This window comes from Schistocerca americana, chromosome 3, assembly GCF_021461395.2.
Source record: "Schistocerca americana isolate TAMUIC-IGC-003095 chromosome 3, iqSchAmer2.1, whole genome shotgun sequence".
NCBI classification, from domain to species: Eukaryota; Metazoa; Arthropoda; class Insecta; order Orthoptera; family Acrididae; genus Schistocerca; species Schistocerca americana.
The window spans coordinates 428090529-428108370 of record NC_060121.1 but is presented as its reverse complement, the minus strand read 5'-3'; the positions used below and the strand labels follow the sequence as shown (position 1 = coordinate 428108370).

General features: G+C 42.1%; 2 protein-coding genes across 2 annotated transcripts in view; both read left to right on the top strand.

Moving 5' to 3' along the window:
* Positions 1–16297, top strand: part of LOC124606139 (solute carrier family 22 member 7-like) — a 116832-nt gene extending 100535 nt beyond the window's left edge. The window contains exon 10 of the mRNA XM_047138104.1: positions 16211–16297. Coding sequence (XP_046994060.1) covers positions 16211–16297 — 87 coding nt within the window. The remainder of the gene's footprint in view (positions 1–16210) is intronic.
* Positions 16298–16385: 88 nt separating this feature from the next.
* Positions 16386–17045, top strand: LOC124606138 (palmitoyltransferase ZDHHC2-like). Its single transcript, XM_047138103.1, has one exon. The coding sequence runs from the start codon at positions 16386–16388 to the stop codon at positions 17043–17045; it is 660 nt and encodes a 219-aa protein (XP_046994059.1).
* The last annotated feature ends 797 nt before the right edge of the window (positions 17046–17842 follow it).

The window sequence follows — 17842 nt, the reverse complement described above, 5'->3', positions numbered from 1 at the left end:
GTGTGCGTGTGTGTGTGTGTGTGTGTGTGTGTGTGTGTGTGTGTTTACACTGTCTTTCCCTCAACATTTCGACAACCATAGTTTTTGTAATGTTTCATTACGAGGGAAACTGTGATACATTACGTCAGTTCCCTTCGTGCTCCAGTTGTAGGAAAAACAGCCCGTTACAGCACAGCCTGGCATTGTAAGAATTAGGAAATGATAACATAAAACAAAAAAAAACTCTTCCCCACACCATCTGGACACACACACACACACTCACACACACACACACACACACACATATACACACGAAGACAAAAAAAATTATTTCGCACCAAAATACAGACACACACACACAAACACACACACACACACACACACACACACACACACATACAGAGCACAAAAAAATAAAATAAAATAAAATAAAAATTTATCACACCAAAATACACACACACACACACACACACACACACACACACAGAACAAAAAAATAAATAAAATACAATAAAGTAAAATAAATAGCACACCAAAACACACACATACACACACACACACACACACACACATACACACACAGCACAAAAAATAAATAACTAAATAAAATAAATAGCACATCAAAACACATACACACACACACACACACACACACACACACACACACACACACACACACACACATACACAAACGCACACACAAATGCATACACGAACAGACCACAGATACTTCAATAGTTACACCCATAAGTTTGGCAATAACATTCGATCTTTGGCAAAAACATTTGACAGTCGGCAACAGAAACCAAAACATTGCATTAAAACAAGTGTTCAGTGCATAGTGCTGTGGAATGTGGAGAAAACCGCTAATTGGCGTTCATAAGAAGAAGAACAACACCAAAAATGCAACAGGGACGCAATATGTAAGAAATTGTCCACGCAACCTGTAAGTACAGTACAAAACATTACTACTTAGTAGGAAATACCAACCACCAGAACTGTTTATAACCTATAGGCACAGTGACAAAAATGTAAATTAAATAGCTAACATATGTACATATTCCAGGCCACTGATGGTGTCTTGCAGAAAATAAAGGCGAAACGCGTATGGCACTAAAATTGTGTTTTATTCAATTGCTGTCAGACGGTCCATAAGTAAAAATTATCAATATACCGTAATATTACACGCAACTGAAGAAGACAAGACTACAAAAGTTGAAGATGTCAGGAAGATATAGTTAGTAGCATTTCGTATATGTGAGCGGTGTCTGCTTTTTTCGAACACACACACACACACACACACACACACACGCACGCGCACACACAGATGTGTATAAACACACACTGAAGCGCCAAAGAAACTGGTACAGGCATGCACATTCAAATGCAGAGATTTGTAAATAGGCAGAATACGACGCTGCGGTCGGCAACACCTATGTATAAGAAGTGCCTGGCGCATATGGTAGAACAGTGGTGGTGTGGTGTACCACGAATTGCTTCCCCGAGGTGTAACCACAACTGCTAACATTTATCGTCAACAACTGAGACGTCTTTGAGACGCAATCCAAGAATAACGACCAGGAAGACTGCATTAAATGATGCTACTCCACGATAAAGCTCGCTCGAATTCTGCTAGACTGGCAAAAACGATATACAAGCGTTGCGTTGGGATGTTACTGCGCATCTACCCGTATTCGACTGATATTACACCTCCAGACTGTCACCTTTTCCGTTCTCTATCGAACAGCCTTCAAGAAACTTCTTCCCGGATGAAAATGCACTCTGAACGGGCTCGATGAGGTCTTCGCCTCAAAAACACGTGATATCTATAGCTGCGAATCGAACCCTTACCCAAACAATGGCAGACTGTTGTAAATGGTGAAGGAGAATATAATATTGACGACTAAATTCCCTGTTACGGTTATCAATTGTGGTATTAAACTTACGGAAAAACGATATGAACTTGTGAAACAACATAATATGCTGCGGTACTTACTTCATTTTGAAATATCAAAATCACTATAATCGATATCGAAAAGAGAGTCAATTCACTATCAAACCCGCCAGGTCAGCCAAGAGGGCTAATACGCTGCTTTCTGGACTCGGGTAGACGCGCCGGTCCCGGATCGAATCCGCCCGGCGGCTTAACGATGGAGGCCGGTGTGCCGGCCAGCCTGGATGTGGTTTTTAGGCGGTTTTCCACATCCCTCTAGGTGAATACCGGCTGGTCCCCACGTCCTGCCTCAGTTACACGGCTCGCAGACATCTGAACACCTTTGCACTATTCCATGGCTTACACTAGACACGGACAGTTGGGGTACACTAATTCCGTCTCGAAAGGGGAGGGGGGGGGATGGGGTGGCGGCAGGAAGGGCATCTGGCCGCCCCTTCAATTAACCTTGCCACAGCTGATTAAGCATGCCGACCCTGCGTCATTGCGGGAAAAGGCACAAGCAAAAGAAAAGAAAGAAAGAAAAGTCAATTCATTATCAAGCTGTGGTATCAGTCTACAAGGTGCGGAAGAGTCAAACTTTGTTATCTAATAGTTTCTTCAATATGTAAAGAGAAAAACTGCTTAGAGGGGAAGTATTTAACACAAGCAGTAAAAGTTTTACTGAGAAACTAACAACAGGAACAGATGTAGCTTTACTTCGGTTCCATAAAACAGTAACCAAATTGACTAAAGTCAGAACACTTTCATGATGCGAGAATGATAAGGTGCCACGTTACTTCTACTGACGTGGAGTCGCACATATGCAACGCACCTACTATGTATCTGTTATGCCACACGTCACGCCGGCTGTGGTACTTTGAAGGCCGTCTTGTCAGGATGCGCACAGAGAGAAAGCGGACTACCTGCGCATTGGGGCCCAGTTCGACGCGGCTTAACCCAGTGCGGAAAATATCACCTTGTTATCTAATGAGGCGACGTGCTGTGCTGACATGATCTCAAACGATTTTGCAGAAACTAATGGGCAAAAAAAAAAAAAAAAAAAACCATTACGTTACTTATAGCTCTATATGTCATCCTCATGGATAGGTTCCCAAAATTTCGATAATGGTCGTACTTATTGTGCTGTTCTCACTGAAGTAAGTCGCGGCGCGAAATTCGAAAAAGTTTGCAATGATAAATATGCGTCGCTATGATTTTGCATTTGGTGCGTATTACATCATATGTTGCTGAGAATGAAATTTAAGCAAAATACTGAATTTTTCTTTAGCCTTAGTAGGAGTTCCCTATCTGTCTCCAATCTGGAGAAAACACGCCTCCGACTGCAGCCACATGAGAATGAAATATTTATAACGTACGTTGTATCTCATAAACCGTTCGAGATACCGAAACGAGATTTTGGCAGGTGATGATCACGCCAAAAAGAGCGTGTTTTGCTACATGGTTAACATATGGAACTTCTTTATCCACGTTGGTATAGCAGAAGCTACGGTTTTTATTTTATTTTTTTCCATCCACTACTGCAATTTTTTAAGACTCTTCGACAGCTATAAGGAGGAGAATCTGCTAGTATAAAAATAAAGAGGAAATTCCTTATCTTATACTACAGCAAACCGACACAGTGAGCTTTCACGTAAGGTATTGACCACCCTGATCGCATATTGCTCGTTTAATAAAAGACTTAAGTTTCAAGATTCTGTCGCATAGCAACTGCAAGGCGAGTTTGTGCCATTTTGTAATGTGTTTTGGCAGAAAAAAGCAAAATTAAACCGCTCAACAAGAGAAATGTAGCCATTCCTCATAACTGATGAACCTTCCTCAGAAAAGAAATGGTTAACAGTTCAGGCAAAAATAAATCGGGACGGAAATAAGTACATGTGTGCCGTTCACCAGATATAAAAACCGATAACTCAAGATCGAAGTGAGCTACCGCTCTGCTCTCAGTTCTAAATAAAATTTCGATGCCTTATCTACATTTAACACACGACAACATATGAGCTAAAATCAACCATATATGCAAAGTTTACACAATGCGTTTTTACCTCCGCAAACCCTTGAAAATTTTGTGCAGTGCTTTACTTAATTTAATGCAGCATGGTAACTACGACAAATAACGGCAGCATATTTACTCCCCTATCGAGTGAAGATATCAGACTGTAAGATGTGAAAAATTAATTTTCTCGCTCAATAGTTTTCTTAAAATCGGACGATAAGTACGTCATAGCACCCAGCAAGTCAGCATGGAGGGAACTGAGCCCACTGTGCATGACTATCCAACGGATATAAAAATCAATAACTCGAGAGCGAAACTAGCTATTGCTCTGCTCTCAATTTTAAATAAAATTTCGATATCTTATCTACTACATTTAGTGCATGGCAGTTGAAGGGCTACAATGAACAACATGCAAAGTTTACCACTGCAAACTCTTGAAAAGTTTGTGCAGTGGTTTACGTAATTTCATGCAGCGCAGCAGCTGTGACAAATAACAAAAAGAAATTGTCTCATATCGAGTGAAAATAGCAGACTTTAAGACGTGCAAGAAGTTAATCTTTTCCACCTGATAGCTTTTTTTAAAGTTGGATGACAAGTAGAGACCGTATTATAAGCATTTACATGTTGCATATTCATTTGCATATTTGGCTCCTTTTCATCGGTTATTGCATATTTTAACTAAAAACTAGTCACGATGCATATTTTCGCTCTATGTTTACTATATTTCAAAAATTTTGATGGGCGGTCTCTAGCTGGATCTAGTTTTGATGTCTCACAGATTGACCATGAGCTAGAACTGTGTGCAGTCGCTAACCCAGAGGCCACTGCCTAGCGAAGTCATTACATAAGAGGAACAGGAACAAGCAGACACAGTCAATGCTCCTAAGCCCGCACCCCCGGTTAATCCCCACCATTGTCATATCGTACGCGTTGGCAACAATTAAATTAAACTACGCAAGCTTTTAGTGGGACGCCCATTGTTACAGTTTAACTTTCTATTTACTTGTGGCAACGGCCTTGCCGCAGTGGTTACACCGGTTCCCGTGAGATCAGCGAAGTTACGCGCTGTCGGGCGTGGCCTTGCCATTTTTCGGGGTGCACTCAGCCTCGTGGTGCCAATTGAGGAGCTACTCGACTGAATAGTTGCGGCTTCGGTCAAGAATACCATCTTAACGGCCGGGAGTGCGGCGTGCTGACCCCACGCCCCTCCTATCCGCGTCCACCACTGCGTATGACGCGGCGGTCGTATGGTACCGATGGGCCACTTGTAGCCTGTAGACGGAGTGATTTTTTTCTGTTTACTTGTACACAAATGAACGTGTTTACGACGTGTAGTGGGTAACGTGTTGTGCGCTGTTACCTGAGAAAAAAAAACGGCGTTACGTGGATAGCTGACCATCTTGGAACATTTACATTTGACTCGGCCTCGGCTATCTTCAAATGGTTCGACGCCAGTCGTCGTGGTCGGCAGGAGAGCGGCGGCCCCTCAGACGTCTTGATATAGTGCACAGTGTTGTGCCCGACGTCCTTCGGTATGCCTGGTGCCGTGGTTAACGCTGGAAAGTCTTTCAATAGTGCGGCATACTGATTGTCAGTGGCGGTAATCAGCTGGGCAGACTGGGTGGATGTCTGGCGCTGGAAACCTGTGGTCGTCAACCGTGCGATCTGGTTCACAAGGTGGGTGTTGGTCATATCTGGCAAAAGGTTATAGAACACCAAGAAATCCGTCCTAATATTGGCTCTGCCGCATCCGCCACCCTGAAATTCCAGAGGAACGTGCAGTGGAGGCCAAGATCCATCTCTATTCTGTGCAAGCCATACGTTGCAGTAGGCGAGTTATTTGCCGCCGCCAGGCAAAACGACATACGTGGTCGGCACTGATGTAGCGTCATACGTGGGTAAATACATAAGTTGGAGCGAGTATCACTCAAGTTCTTATAACCGGTGTGTCGATCGCTGATGGACAGGTACTGTGATGTTGGCCAGTAATCAGGCGAATCACCTTTGTTCAACTGCTGCTGGCATTTGGGAAAGCGCACCGTTTGGCGGCAGCGTTACACACGTTCCCCAAAATGCTGGTGGTACCAGGGGCCCTATTCTGTATCGTTCATACCGATCGGTGTAGTAGGTTTTTCTCGGTAGTGACGTCATTTTCGGGTCTGTACCGAAATATCCTATTCAGTAAGATTCTGAGACCTGTTACCGAACAGTCCTCCCACCGATTTTACGACAATTGTACCGAGAGGTTTTGGATTTCGCTGTGTCCCTGTCAATCGGTGAGCTGTGGTTTATGTACACTTATAATTTGTTTTTTTAAACATATTTAGCGGTTTTAGCTTTGGATTTAGTGAGTATGTTACTCAAGATTCACCAGAGGACGCATCCGGTTGGAAAGTGAGTTCATAATAGACTATTTGCCCTTGTTAGAAATATGGTTAGGTTAGGTTGTTACTGTGAATGATTACATCCAAAAAGAAAACGTTTTCGATCAATATTCTCTCAAAATACGTGTTATTTTAATGCAAATAAGAGTTTAAAGATCAGGAAATATCAAGACATCGGCTCTGCTTACGTATATTACATGAGTGTGAACTGACATTACTAGTGACTTTGTGTACTTTTTCCCAAAAATGGTTTAGTTAGTAATTATCAAAACGTGTTTACAACCTTCGAGTAACAATGGAAAGCAATTATGTGAAGCCTGATTTGGAAACCCTCCAAACTATTACGCAGCACCGTTTGGCAACGAAGTCAGCCTACGTTCCTCTCCCAAATAGTACAAGAATTGAGCAGTGCGTAGCTGTTGTTTAGCGTGGCCAAGTGGTTAGCGCGTGGGAGTGCTATACAAAACAAGGGTTCGCGCACGGATAGGTGCAAATATTTTTTTTTTTTGTCCTCTTCATATACGCAACACGTTCTGAGACATTGTTATTGGTGTAAGTTAAGATTTCTCTGCAATATTCGTTATTACTTACATGTAAGAGCGCGCTCCCTCAATAATGATTTCGTGATTCCCGTGCGTTTAAAAAACGAAACATGAAAACGCTCCAGATGAAATTGCTGTGAATGAAACAACTGACAGTGACCTTTATAGTTTTTCTTGTCATAAATAATTTACCATTTTTTCCGAATATGTAGCGATTTCCGAGTATGCGGTTAGACGGGAACCTAAGAGCACAACTTAAATTACGGGGAATGTAACTAGCAGCAGTCATTTTCATATTCTTGCTTGTCACAAGTATTTATCTGCGATCGAATCCTCAACAACAATAGACTGAGATGAAAGATCTCCGCCGCTTTAGACAGTAGCACCATATTCGATACATTTTCAATAATGAGATACGTGTTATAAACTTCGACGAACTGCAGGAGCTCTGGAAAACGCGTTTTTTCAATTTTGTTTTTAAGACCCAAATCATTGAGGTATCATATAGGGAAATGGATAGGTTGAAGTTAGATATAGTGGGAATTAGTGAAGTTCGGTGGCAGGAGGAACAAGACTTCTGGTCAGGTGACTACAGGGTTGTAAACACAAAATCAAATAGGGGTAATGCAGGAGTAGGTTTAATAATGAATAGGAAAATAGGAATGCGGGTAAGCTACTACAAACAGCATAGTGAACGCATTATTGTGGCCAAGATAGATACGAAGCCCACACCTACTACAGTAGTACAAGTTTATATGCCAACTAGCTCTGCAGATGACGAAGAAATTGAAGAAATGTATGATGAAATAAAAGAAATTATTCAGATTGTGAAGGGAGACGAAAATTTAATAGTCATAGGTGACTGGAATTCGAGTGTAGGAAAAGGGAGAGAAGGAAACATAGTAGGTGAATATGGATTGGGGGACAGAAACGAAAGAGGAAGCCGCCTGGTAGAATTTTGCACAGAGCACAACATAATCATAACTAACACTTGGTTTAAGAATCATGAAAGAAGGTTGTATACATGGAAGAACCCTGGAGATACTAAAAGGTATCAGATAGATTATATAATGGTAAGACAGAGATTTAGGAACCAAGTTTTAAATTGTAAGACATTTCCAGGGGCAGATGTGGACTCTGACCACAATCTATTGGTTATGACCTGTAGATTAAAACTGAAGAAACTGCAAAAAGGTGGGAATTTAAGGAGATGGGACCTGGATAAACTAAAAGAACCAGAGGTTGTACAGAGATTCAGGGAGAGCATAAGGGAGCAATTGACAGGAATGGGGGAAATAAATACAGAAGAAGAAGAATGGGTAGCTTTGAGGGATGAAGTAGTGAAGGCAGCAGAGGATCAAGTAGGTAAAAAGACGAGGGCTAGTAGAAATCCTTGGGTAACAGAAGAAATATTGAATTTAATTGATGAAAGGAGAAAATATAAAAATGTAGTAAGTGAAACAGGCAAAAAGGAATACAAACGTCTCAAAAATGAGATCGACAGGAAGTGCAAAATGGCTAAGAAGGGATGGCTAGAGGACAAATGTAAGGATGTAGAGGCCTATCTCACTAGGGGTAAGATAGATACCGCCTACAGGAAAATTAAAGAGACCTTTGGAGATAAGAGAACGACTTGTATGAATATCAAGAGCTCAGATGGAAACCCAGTTCTAAGCAAAGAAGGGAAAGCAGAAAGGTGGAAGGAGTATATAGAGGGTCTATACAAGGGTGATGTACTTGAGGACAATATTATGGAAATGGAAGAGGATGTAGATGAAGATGAAATGGGAGATACGATACTGCGTGAGGAGTTTGACAGAGCACTGAAAGACCTGAGTCGAAACAAGGACCCCGGAGTAGACAATATTCCATTGGAACTACTGACGGCCGTGGGAGAGCTAGTCCTGACAAAACTCTACCATCTGGTGAGCAAGATGTATGAAACAGGTGAAATACCCTTAGACTTCAAGAAGAATATAATAATTCCAATCCCAAAGAAAGCAGGTGTTGACAGATGTGAAAATTACCGAACTATCAGCTTAATAAGTCACAGCTGCAAAATACTAACACGAATTCTTTACAGACGAATGGAAAAACTAGTAGAAGCCAACCTCGGGGAAGATCAGTTTGGATTCCGTAGAAACACTGGAACACGTGAGGCAATACTGACCTTACGACTTATCTTAGAAGAAAGATTAAGGAAAGGCAAACCTACGTTTCTAGCATTTGTAGACTTAGAGAAAGCTTTTGACAATGTTGACTGGAATACTCTCTTTCAAATTCTAAAGGTGGCAGGGGTAAAATACAGGGAGCGAAAGGCTATTTACAATTTGTACAGAAACCAGATGGCAGTTATAAGAGTCGAGGGACATGAAAGGGAAGCAGTGGTTGGGAAGGGAGTAAGACAGGGTTGTAGCCTCTCCCCGATGTTGTTCAATCTGTATATTGAGCAAGCAGTAAAGGAAACAAAAGAAAAATTCGGAGTAGGTATTAAAATTCATGGAGAAGAAATAAAAACTTTGAGGTTCGCCGATGACATTGTAATTCTGTCAGAGACAGCAAAGGACTTGGAAGAGCAGTTGAATGGAATGGACAGTGTCTTGAAAGGAGGATATAAGATGAACATCAACAAAAGCAAAACAAGGATAATGGAATGTAGTCTAATTAAGTCGGGTGATGCTGAGGGAATTAGATTAGGAAATGAGGCACTTAAAGTAGTAAAGGAGTTTTGCTATTTGGGGAGCAAAATAACTGATGATGGTCGAAGTAGAGAGGATATAAAATGTAGGCTGGCAATGGCAAGGAAAGCGTTTCTGAAGAAGAGAAATTTGTTAACATCCAGTATTGATTTAAGTGTCAGGAAGTCATTTCTGAAAGTATTTGTATGGAGTGTAGCCATGTATGGAAGTGAAACATGGACGATAAATAGTTTGGACAAGAAGAGAATAGAAGCTTTCGAAATGTGGTGCTACAGAAGAATGCTGAAGATTAGATGGGTAGATCACATAACTAATGAGGAAGTATTGAATAGGATTGGGGAGAAGAGAAGTTTGTGGCACAACTTGACCAGAAGAAGGGATCGGTTGGTAGGACATGTTCTGAGGCATCAAGGGATCACCAATTTAGTATTGGAGGGCAGCGTGGAGGGTAAAAATCGTAGAGGGAGACCAAGAGATGAATACACTAAGCAGATTCAGAAGGATGTAGGTTGCAGTAGGTTCTGGGAGATTGAAAAGCTTGCACAGGATAGAGTAGCATGGAGAGCTGCATCAAACCAGTCTCAGGACTGAAGACCACAACAACAACATAGGGAAGTGGGCTACTTAATCATTTGGCTCTCTAGGAGCGAGTTATAACCACATTCTGTTTATCTTCTTATTCTTTGAAAATCTCAGAATCAATTTTTCGGGTGTTTTTATAGATGTAATAGTGCAATGTGGTACTACACACTATTCCCAACTCAGTTCCGAAACGTAAAATGCAAAACACGATGTCATTGTGAATGAGAATAAGATGACATAATGCGGCGTTTCCGACAATCTGCAGAATACAGTCAAATATGCTATCTTTTCGGTACTTCGAAGAATAGCGCGCCTGTGTCGTCTGCTAGCCGCTTTGTGTTCGTGGCGCTGTGCGCGCTGCAGTGCGCATGCGCGGATCTGCGGCCGCTTGCTTTTGATTGGCTTGTGCGACGCGAACCGGCAACAGCGCTTTGGTTCTCTAGACCCGAACGGCATCCCTTCCGAAATGCATACTGAATAACGCAGGGGCTTTAATTCGAGCACTAGACCATTCGGTGCTCTTGAGTACCGAAATGATCGGCACAATAGCGGAAAGATACAGAATAGGCACCCAGCAAAAGTCTTTCTGTGCATCAGGTGATGGCGCAGGCGAGCGGAATGAGGCCCTGCTGCGGGAGTGTCTCCTTTATCTTGGCCGGCTGTAATCTCCGATGCTGCAACACACTACCAGCCGGCTACTCTGTTGCACCAGTTGATCGACCTTCTCGGCTAATGCATCGTACTCAGCTTGCGCTACTGTGGTGGCTGAACTCACGCACAGTGCGGCTGATACAGTAATAGGCATGGGTGAGACTGCATCCAGCACCATGTCGGCCGATTCTGCCACTGTGTCTAACAACATCTCCCACTGCTTCGCGATAATCGTCTTGATAGATGGAGGTAAGCGAGTGCTCCAGATTGTACGAGGCGTGTTTTTTAAATAAGTACCGTTTTGAAACTAAAAAATGATGTGCTAAGATATCTCAATAATTTTATTTTTACGTGAATGCCCGTACCTTAATCTACGCACTGACGCCATGTCAGTCTGATTCTTCCTTGCTTACTTTGTGTACTGAATGTTTAAAATGCCTCCGATAATCGTGAGTCCCGCCGACTGTGAAGTACGGGCTGTTATAAGATTTCTTAGTGCCAAAGGCCTAAAAGCGATCGATATTCATCGTGAGATCTGTGCAGTTTACGGAGAAAACATTATGAGTGATAGAATGGTAAGAAAGTGGGTGAGAGCATTTAAGGATGGCCGCACAAATGTGCATGATGAACAACGGAGTGGGCGTCCTTCAGTTGTTAATGAAAGTTTGGAGCAGGAAGTGGGCAATAAGGTGAGAGAAAACAGACGCTTTATGATTTCATCCTTGCGGGATGACCTTCCTAGTGTTTCTCATAGTGTTTTGTATGGCATTGTGAACGAGCACTTCGATTACCGAAAACTGTGCACACGTTGGGTACTGAAATTGTTGTCGGATGTGCTCTAAACCAAACGTTTAGACAGTGCATTGACTTCCCTTTCGCGGTACCACAACGACGGTGATGATTTCTTAAGCCAAATAGTTACGGGCGATGAAACATGGGTGGCCTACGTCACACCAGAATCAAAGCAACAGTCCATGGAAGTTGAGCAAGGGCATCGTTTTGCTACAAGACAATACCCGTCCGCATGTGGCGAATCAGACCAAAGATCTCATCACATCTTTTCGATAGGAAACTCTAGATCATCCTCCGTACAGCCCCAATCTTGCTCCCAGTGACTACCATTTGTTCCTGCACTTGAAGAAACACCTGGGCGGTCAGCGTCTTCAAGACGATGGCGAAGTCAAAACAGTGGTGATGCAGTGGTTAACAAGTCAGGCAGCAGACTTCTATGAGAAGGGTATTCAAAAACTGGTACAACGTTATGACAAGTGCCTCAATATTGACGGAACGTATGTAGAAAAGTAGATTAAGGTACAGGCTTTCATGTAAAAATAAAATTATTGAGATATCTTAGCATGTCTTTTTTTTATTTCAAAACGGTACTTACTTAAAAAAACACGCCTCGTACATAGCAGATGATCATATACAGTATTAGCATCAATTTTACTTCTAAATGCTGCAGATACTGTGATGGTCTTTGGTCTCCAACATCTTCTTGAATTAGTAACTGACGGAAGCACTCTTCTTGTGATGCAGATACACGGTGGATCAGTTCCGTTTTCAACCTTTTGTATGCATTCCCTTCAGGTTGTGCAACGATATCTTCCTCTCCTGCCGCATATTGCTGCTCCAGTTGGCTCACCACCAATGCAAATTTAGATGTGTCTGCGGTAACGCTTGAATAAATGAAATTTGTCTCTACCTGGACAAACCACAGCGCCAGATTTTGTGGTCGTAACGGTAGTAGCCTCACAGCTAGTCTACATACTGTCAAGTTACCAACCACTTGATTCTCATTCATTCTGTACTGGTGTTACGTGTGTGCAGGAATGACCAGATCACATCGGTGTCACCACAATAGCAACAGTGTAAATGAATTAGGTCCTGAAATCTGCACTGTGACATCATGGAAATTAGCCACTTGTGCATGTACGGTGCCTGCCAACTTTACTGTTTTGGCACTGGAGACAACACTTCATCCACTCTCTACAATCCCTCTTTGCTCCTGGCCACACGAGGCGATCTAGAATCAGATCGAGTGTAGATCTCGTACCTGGATGGCTCAGACTGTGTAGGGATTCGAATGCTTGCCGTCAGAAGTTCATAGACAGGTATGGATGTGGCTTGCCCATGGACACATCACAATGCAGTTGCATGCTGGTGACAGGAATGTCTACAGATTGTAATTGCACTGAAGTCTGTGCATCTTGTAACAGGTCTTGCAGCCCTTGGTCTGACTTCTGTGCTACTGTGAGTGCAGTGTAGTCCAGTGTAGAGCTGTTCATGACACAAGAGAGACAGTCCGACATTATGTTGTCGATCCCAGAAATGTGTTAAACGTCTATGGTGAATTGGGCAAAGTACAGCAGTTTATTGTGTTGCCTCTGTGAACAGTTCAGATTATTTTTCACGGAGGTGAATGTCAGCGACTTGTGGTCTGTAAATATTGTGAAGGCATGAGCCTCAACGTGAGGACGAAAGTATTTGGCAGTCTCATACATTTCCAGCAGTTTGTGGTTGTATGCGCTCCATTTCTCTTGCGAGGTGGTCAGCTTTTTAGAGAAGAAAGCTAGTGGCTGCCAGGCCTCATCAACCCATTCTATTGCTGCCTATTCTATTACTGTCTGGCCCGCATCTACAACCACATCGGCCGGCCGTGGTGGCCGAGCGGTTCTAGGCGCTTCAGTCCAGAACCGCACGACTGCTACAGTCGCAGGTTCGAATCCTGCCTCGTGCATGGATGTGTGTGCTGTCCTTAGGTTAGTTAGGTTTAAGTAGTTCTAAGTCTAGGGGACTGATGACCTCAGATGTTAAGTACCATAGTGCTCCGAGCCATTTGAACCATTTTTTTTTACAACCACATCCATTCGGCTCAGGATTGCCAACAGTGCCGCATCCACTATCACTTGCTTTGTTTTCTCAAATGCTGCCATCATATCGTCTGTTCAGGTAATTGCTGAATTGCCTTTAGCCTTCGGGCCTGCCAGCATGGCTGTCAGTGGCTCTTGAACTTCAGCTGCATGTGGTAGATGCAACCAATAAAAATTCAGTATGCCTAGGTAGCGCCTTAATTCCTTGCATGTGGCCAGCCGGGGCAGCTGGCGGATAGCCTCTATTTCGTTCAGCAATGGTAGCAAGCCTGAAGGAGTAAAGCGGTGGCCTCGGAAGTCAACTTGCGACTGTTCAAAGATACACTTCGCCACGTTCAGCACAATCCCGTACTCACTTGGGTGTTGAAATACATCAAAGAGATGCTGGCCACCTTCTTCTAGCGAGGATGAAAAGACCAAAACGTCGTTGAGGTAAGTGAAATAGAATGACAGGCCTTGCAGCACAGAATTGATGAACCTTTGCCACATTTTCTTCGCAGTCTGGAGACCAAAAGTCATAAATTTGCTTTCAAATAAGCCAAATGGCGTAATTATGGCTGTCTTCGGTATACCTTTGTTGGTCACTGGGATCAGTGTATAGGCCTTAGCACAATCTAGTACATTATACACACAAGCGCCACTCAACGCGCAGTTGAAGTCGCAGAGCAGAAGTATCGGGTACCTTTCAGGTATTGTGCGGTAATTCAGTGCTCTATAATACCCACAAATTAAATCTGCAAGTGAAAATTGCTCGAAATGTGTATAAACTCGACGGATTGACAGGCAGTAAAGTCCCACATTACTGAATTTATCGAGAAATTGTCCCACAAATATACGGCCATCAACCTCATCATTAGTTGGTTTACACATTACCGAGTGTCGTGGCCATATTTTTTCATCTGAAGACATGCGCCGAAAAATGGGCTAACCCTCAAATGTAACAGCTTAGATATAAGTGTTGCCATCTGTTGCCAGGTACGGGAACTATCAAAATTGACATTGGTCTCATCCCTAAATATCAGGGATGAGACCAATGTCAAATTTGATAGATCCCGTACCTGGCAACAGATGGCAACACTTATATCTAAGCTGTTACATTTGAGGGTTAGCCTATTTTCCGTGCATGTCTTCATTTGTTTCTTAGGTACTGTAAAGGAATCTCCAACTGGACATCTGCACCCACAGTGAACGTTAGCTCTTCTTAATATAATGTGAAGAGGTAGGCAAGTAATCTTCTTTGGTCGATCCAGCCATCTACTTGCTGCTCTTCTTCGTGGTCTTCTGCTTTCGGTTTAGTCTTACAAGATAGTCTTTCCTAAGTTATCACCTTGTCTTCCTAAAATGTTCCCAAGGAACTGGCCATATTTTTGACTGACATGGGAAGATAGGGCTCTTGTGATGTTAAGTTCTGCTATAATGAAAGCATTGGTTCATATTTCTGCCCATGGTGTGCTTAACATCTTCCACAAATATTACAGTCATTGACTACCTCTAGATTCTTTAAGCAACCTGTAGGTTGGATGTGATCTGAAACTTAGCGATTAATAACTTTTAGTTTGATTTTTCATGTTTATCTCTAGATATTAATGTAAATTAAGTCTTCACTGTGAAGAACAGATCATGAAGTTCCTCATCACTTCCTGCAATGAGGATAATATCAATTGCAAAGCACAAATTGGTTATTTTCCTACCGCCAATTGAAATTCCACTATTCTGGCCTTACAGTCAGAAGTATTAACCCTACATTACTACACTGTTTCTCAATATTTTTAACACATATTTCCTGGTATAAGTGAAATTAGGCATTTGTGGACTATGAGAAGTAACTTTACCATATTTCGATTTGCGTCTGTACCTACAATAATTGTGGAGCTCACTACTGCTGTTACAAATACATAAATGTGTAAAACAGGACAAATAAGTGCAGTATTAAAGTTTCAGTCCCAGTGCAAAATGTAAAAATACAGAGTTACACGTAAGTTGTCTGACAGTCTCATTCTGTCATGCACAGTACACTATGCTCAGTCCATAGATATTCTTGGTTTATGTATTCTGTCCATGATCCTGTCTCTGATTCTTTAGGTTTGTTATCTCTCAAAGTTTAGTTCTGTGCTGCAATCGTTTATACCACCATAAACATATTCGGTTTTTCGGAGCTAGATTTGAGACAAGAAAATTTAAATTTCTGTTTGTAAATTGATTTTAGTTGTAAACTCCTTGAAGCATTATCAAAGATTTTAACGGAAGTGGCAGTGTGAATATGAAAGTATGAAATACAGGTACCGTACCTCAACATTGTGTTGTGCTTACGGCAGCCAGCTATTGGACACTCAACGGCAATCTGTCTTCGCGTGTGAGACTTCGCCATCCCTTTAAACGCAATGTACGGCACATTGAGCCAGCATTTCTTAAAATAATGTCCGAGGACACCAGCTGTGGAACATGTCAAAGACTTGCTGACTGCTGCTTGCGTATTTCGAAGTGGTGTCCTATCCTTGTAGTAGCCGTCATAGTGCTGTGGTCGTACTATGCTTACGTGGTAGAATTTTGCGTTTTCAGTGTGGCTACAACATACGAGAATATAGTGTACCTGTTGGTTTTCCATTTTCTCTTTGTTTTAGTATTGGTGGCGTATTGGAGAACTAGTTTCACGCACCCCGGAGAAATTCCGGATAATTTCCAAATTCCACAGCCTGAAACATCGAACCAACTCGATGTCAACAATGGTGCAAGCATGAATGAACACTTAGAAGAAATTGTTCGAAACATTGGAGTGAAAACGCGAACAGCAACGGGGGATATTCGATACTGCGAAAAATGTCGGCTCATTAAACCTGACAGAGCACATCACTGCAGTGCCTGTGGGAAATGCATTCCCAAAATGGATCATCATTGTCCATGGGTTAACAATTGCGTTGGTTTTAACAATTACAAGTTCTTCATGCTGTTTCTGGTGTATGCTATGTTGTACTGCGTTTTCATTGGGAGTTCAACGCTGATGTACTGTATAAGGTTTTGGAAACAGCAGACGCAGAACAATAAGTGGCAAGTTTATATCCTATTCCTGTTATCTGTTATGTTTCTTATCAGCATAGCGCCGTTATTTTTTTACCACTGTTTTCTTCTCCTAGACAACAGGACGACTCTAGAAGCTTTTAGAGCGCCAGTGTTTCTGCATGGAATTGATAGGGACGGATTCAACTTGGGCAGAAGTAAAAATTTTAGGGAAGTCTTTGGAGAAAATTGGCTTTTATGGTTTCTTCCAGTGTCAAGCACTCCTGGTGATGGCGTTCACTTCCCATTACGCATTCGTAACTCTGGCAGAACGTATAATACTGTGGAGAGAGGTGATAGTCATTTTAAACGCAATCATGAATATGGTGAAGTAAAGTGAATCCAGCAATAGACCCATCTTTTGACAGTCGGTTCCGAGAAAGCAAGGATCAAGTGTGAATGAGTGGATACAGATCTTTTCTCGAGTCGGCTTTTAAAACTCGTCTAAATAGATGGCTTACAGATTGTCTTAACAATACGACAACAATTCTGTACGGCACTTTGTGTTTCAGATAGTACGAGCATGAACATCAATCCATAAAAAAAGAATAAGCGTCAGTTGTACTACATATTCACGCATTCTTCATATTTATTTAGAAATAAAACATGTAATCGTAAATTCTATCAAAATGCTGGCTTGATCACATTATTTTCAGCTTAATAGAGACAGCAAATCAAAGATGTTGAAGCGGCATATTGTTTACGATTTACGGAAAGGTAAGTCACAACTACTTGCAGTGACCATATTTTCAGTTATATGTAATAGTTTTGTAACGTTTTTTCTACGTGAACCCGCAATAAGGGCACTTATTTCAGACCCTTCACAGAGCTGTTCTGACAAACAACTGATACTACCAGCACGGTAGGTAGGCCTATGCCTACTTGAAAAATTTCCACAGACAACAGCTAAAACCAGACCTTATTACTCCTACAGAACACGCAGGCCCCACTGGTAGGTGCTATTATGGAAACTGCAGGCGTGATATAAGTAGGATACCGTAATAGTTTCCCTTTCAGCTCTGGTAGTGTCACTATGTCACTGGAGAACGTCTGTTCTACTTCGTAAAAGTCTGATGCTGACCGCAAAAACCATTCAACGACGCGTTCCCAGAATTTTCATTAGAAATTCATTTAATA

Excerpts from the sequence above, each read along its gene's own strand:
- LOC124606138 (XM_047138103.1), top strand. The coding sequence starts at position 16,386 with ATGAATGAACACTTAGAAGAAATTGTTCGAAACATTGGAGTGAAAACG.